Source organism: Buceros rhinoceros, unplaced genomic scaffold (genome assembly GCF_000710305.1).
Source record: "Buceros rhinoceros silvestris isolate BGI_N320 unplaced genomic scaffold, ASM71030v1 scaffold12644, whole genome shotgun sequence".
Classification (NCBI taxonomy): Eukaryota; Metazoa; Chordata; class Aves; order Bucerotiformes; family Bucerotidae; genus Buceros; species Buceros rhinoceros.
In genome coordinates, this window is record NW_010407700.1 from 579 (window position 1) to 4,149 (window position 3,571).

Below are 3,571 nucleotides of genomic sequence, written 5' to 3' on the forward strand. Positions count from 1 at the left end.
CTGCAGCGGTTTAGAGGGGGAAGAAGCCGCATGTAATCTCTCAGAAACTGTTTCTGTAGGTGTGCAGAGGGGGAAGATCGGCAGTTGCTTACCTGCCCAGCACAGTACATGTGGTTTTGGACCTCCACAGGCAAAGCAGCGTGTGGGTATGGCCCAGGGGACGTGGCACCTGGCATCTGGCACTGCGTGCTTAGGAAATTGGTCTTCTAAAAGGCAGCAGTTCATTTCGTAACGTAGTGGTTATTACAATAGCGAAGTTAACTGTGGGACTCACCAGTGCTGTTTTCATTTCAGAGCACAAAGTCATCATTGTTGGTCTGGACAATGCGGGGAAAACCACCATTCTTTATCAATTGTAAGTACAAACCGCAGGTGACGCTCCGGGTACTTCCAGACGCGCGTTGCATGTGTTCCTCTGTCTCCCTGTGTTGGTTTTTACCGCGAGAGCGTTCCGTAGGGATTGCTGAGCAGCAGAGGTGGTGCCGGGTCGGAGCAGGCGTGTGGAGGTTGGACAGGTCCGTGTTTTGCCTGGTGTGTGAATAAGGTTTCGTGCAGAGCTTTTATTTGTCAGGTTACATTGCTGTTACCCCTTAATCACGGCCACCTTTGGTGTCACCATGCAGCGCTGTCAGACGCGGCTCTGTGGGGGTTTAGCCAGCGGACAGTGCTGCTAAACCGCTCCGTGCCGCAGCGTGTCAATACTCAACAAACTGCTCAGCGAGTAGCAAAGCGGTGAAGCCCGTCTGCTGTGTACCAAGGTGTCCTTCTGTGTCCCTGGTGGGCCAGGATGAGGGAGGAGGGCTGAGCCCAACCCTGGGCAGCGTAGCTCTGTGCCTGGAGGCAGCCCGCGCTGTCTGCGGCTTCTGGTGCCTTTACTGGCGACACTGGCTGGTGTTTGTCCTGCGATAACCTTGCTGCTGGTCCACATGAAACCAGTATGAGCTTCGTATCTCGGGTCCTCAACCGCCGTGTGATAAGAAGGTACAAATTTGTCCATGGGCTCAGAAGCTTCTTAGGTGGGACCGGTGACTCAAGGTCTGTTTATAGTAGAAACAGGTTGGCAGTTTCTCACTGGGATTAGGAAATGCTCCTGAGCTAGGATCAGGAATAGTCCCTGTTTGGTGCTGTGGCCATACTGCTGCAATCCGACGCTTCACGTCCACCCCCTGAGAACACTGGGGTGTTGTCATGTTCGGATCTGCTTTCCGAAAGGTGGAACTCGTGCCGTGTGCCCAGCTCCGGACGCCCTCGCCTGCTCTGCAGAGAAGGGCCAAGCTGAAGGTGGTTGTCGTCCTTTGAATCAGGAGCGAGAGATTTTGAAAAGTGTGAATAGAACAAAGAGTATTTTTGAAGACCAGTAACTGCTGCAGCTGAGGGCCCTCCTTGAGGCATTTTAACTCTGCCTTTCCACTTCCTCCCCAAACGTCTCATGAGTCGTCTTGTCTCATTTCTGCAGTCTCAGTGTTTTCCCTTTTGTGCAGCAGGTCTCTGCATGCCTCCTTTTCCTTTACGCCGTTTCAGCTCTGCAGGACTTCCCCCTTCTCTCTCCCTGTGTTCCTCTCCCTTGACAGAGCTCTGCGGGAGGACTGGCCTCTGTTCCTCCCGCCTGACTCCTCCTCAAGCCCTGCCTCCCTCCCCACATTCCGGGTGTTCTCTTGGCCTTTCTCCGTGGCAGAGAAGTGTCCTGAGGTGAATGAATGTGTTTAACTCTGTGTCTCAGCATCACTCTGTATTTGAATGAAAATATTTGAAAATTAAATATTTGAAATATTTAATGCCCATGTTTGTCTCCAAACCCCGGTATTACTGGAGGGAGAAGAGGAGGAATTTGGGCATGAAGTAACTGAACTGTGAGGGAAGTGTGCGCTTAGTGGCCTGTGCTGGAAGGAGAGCGAGGCGTAGTGTGCTTGGAGGAGCTGGATGATGAGTTGTTGTTCCGCAGCCTTGGAAATCTTGTGGCTTAACCACGTTCTTGAAGCAAAACAACTGCTCTCTCCCCGGTGTGCCAAAAAGGGCCTGGGGAAAAAAAATGCTGACTGCAAAAAAACAGCTTCTGAAGCAAATAGTCTCTGAGCTTTGTGATTTAATTAATTATAAGATGGTTTTGTTCGTGAACGCTCTCTCAGCTTTATCATTCGATCGTTGTCTAGTTCACCAAGTCCTTTTTTATTGCTCTTTTTCTTTATTGTTGCTTTGTTTACCCCCCACCATCAAACCTTGACTCGATGATCTTTAAGGTCTCTTCCAACCAGATGATTCTGTGATTCTATTTGCCGCATAAGGAGCGTTTGCTAAAACTCCCCACGCAGCTTTTCACCTCGGAATCACCGTGAGGTTTAGCTGCTGTGGCAGCAGGTCACTTTGGAGCATTGGGCAGTGCCGGTACCTCGGCGGTCCCCGCTCACCCCGCGGCTCTCTTCCCGCTGCAGCTCCATGAACGAAGTGGTGCACACCTCACCCACCATCGGCAGCAACGTGGAGGAGATCGTGGTGAACAACACGCGCTTCCTGATGTGGGACATCGGTGGGCAGGAGTCCCTGCGCTCTTCGTGGAACACCTACTACACAAACACCGAGGTGAGAGCCAGGGGCGTGCCGTGGCCCTGGCAGACGGAGGAGCACGGCGTGCCGGGGTCTGCCCGCTGTTCTGCGAGTGTTGCCGTAGCCACGTCGGGGTGCGTCTGGGCTGGTTGCTGAGGTCTCCTCCTTAGCCAGCCGTTGTACCACGCGCTGTTGTATTTCTGACATCAGATGCGTGGTAGGAGTTGGAGGTGAAGCCAGCTCGTCTGTCAGACTCTGTGTCGGGGCTTCTGCAGCCTTTGGGCAGGTGCTCTGTTTGTCATGGTACAGCAGATCCCTGCGTTTACAGGTCCCCCCCAGGCCCGTGGCTGCTCTGTCTCTGCAGCAGGTACTCTCAAACCTGGCTGACCCCTCAGCAGAAAGGCTGAAAGCTCAGGAATTTCTGCCAAGACTGGGAGCTCTGTTCTCCAACTCCCTGGACCCGTTTACTTAAGCACTCTGGTGAATTTGAAGAACTCTTCCATGATGAAGCTGCAGCACATTTACTGAACTTGATTAAAATAATGATTTGAGTCAAGGTTTCCTAAGTGTTACCAAATGCAATTTTTAAAGAAGTTATTTTTTATAATAATTAACTGTGTTCTCTTACGCATCCCTGTCAGACGCTATGACTTGTATCTGCAGGTGTGCTCCTGAAGTCCGGCAGTTTTTAAAATCCCTCAGAAATAACTGTTGCCATGTCAGTGTTTGGCATAGAGGGAGGAAGCTGATGCTCTTTACCTTTTTAAGGCTGCCACAAATAATTTGAGGGATCTGTCTGCTACCTCACACTAAGCACAGCACAAAAACTATCTGGGATTACAGAGAAACATGTGCTTTCAATAGGAATTTTTCATCTGAAAATGGAGAAAGAGAAGAAGTGTGAGAGGTACCTCAGGGTAATGCCGCTCTGCCTGGGGGTGGGGTCTCTGGAATGGGATGACACCTGGTGGTCCAGCGCCTGTCCGGGTAGGGGGTGGGAGCAGCAGCCTGTGCTGGTGCCGGCTTGGGG

At 51.8% G+C, this 3,571-nt stretch overlaps 1 protein-coding gene across 2 annotated transcripts in view; it reads left to right on the plus strand.

The window, feature by feature from the left end:
• Positions 1 to 299: 299 nt before the first annotated feature.
• The window catches only part of ARL5A (ADP-ribosylation factor-like 5A), a 6,856-nt gene continuing 3,584 nt past the window's right edge, over positions 300 to 3,571 (plus strand). For both annotated transcript variants that reach the window (XM_010134588.1, XM_010134592.1), the window contains exons 1-2: positions 300 to 355; positions 2,430 to 2,577. In XM_010134588.1, coding sequence (XP_010132890.1) covers positions 2,434 to 2,577 — 144 coding nt within the window. In that variant the 5' untranslated portion in view covers positions 300 to 355; positions 2,430 to 2,433. The remainder of the gene's footprint in view (positions 356 to 2,429; positions 2,578 to 3,571) is intronic.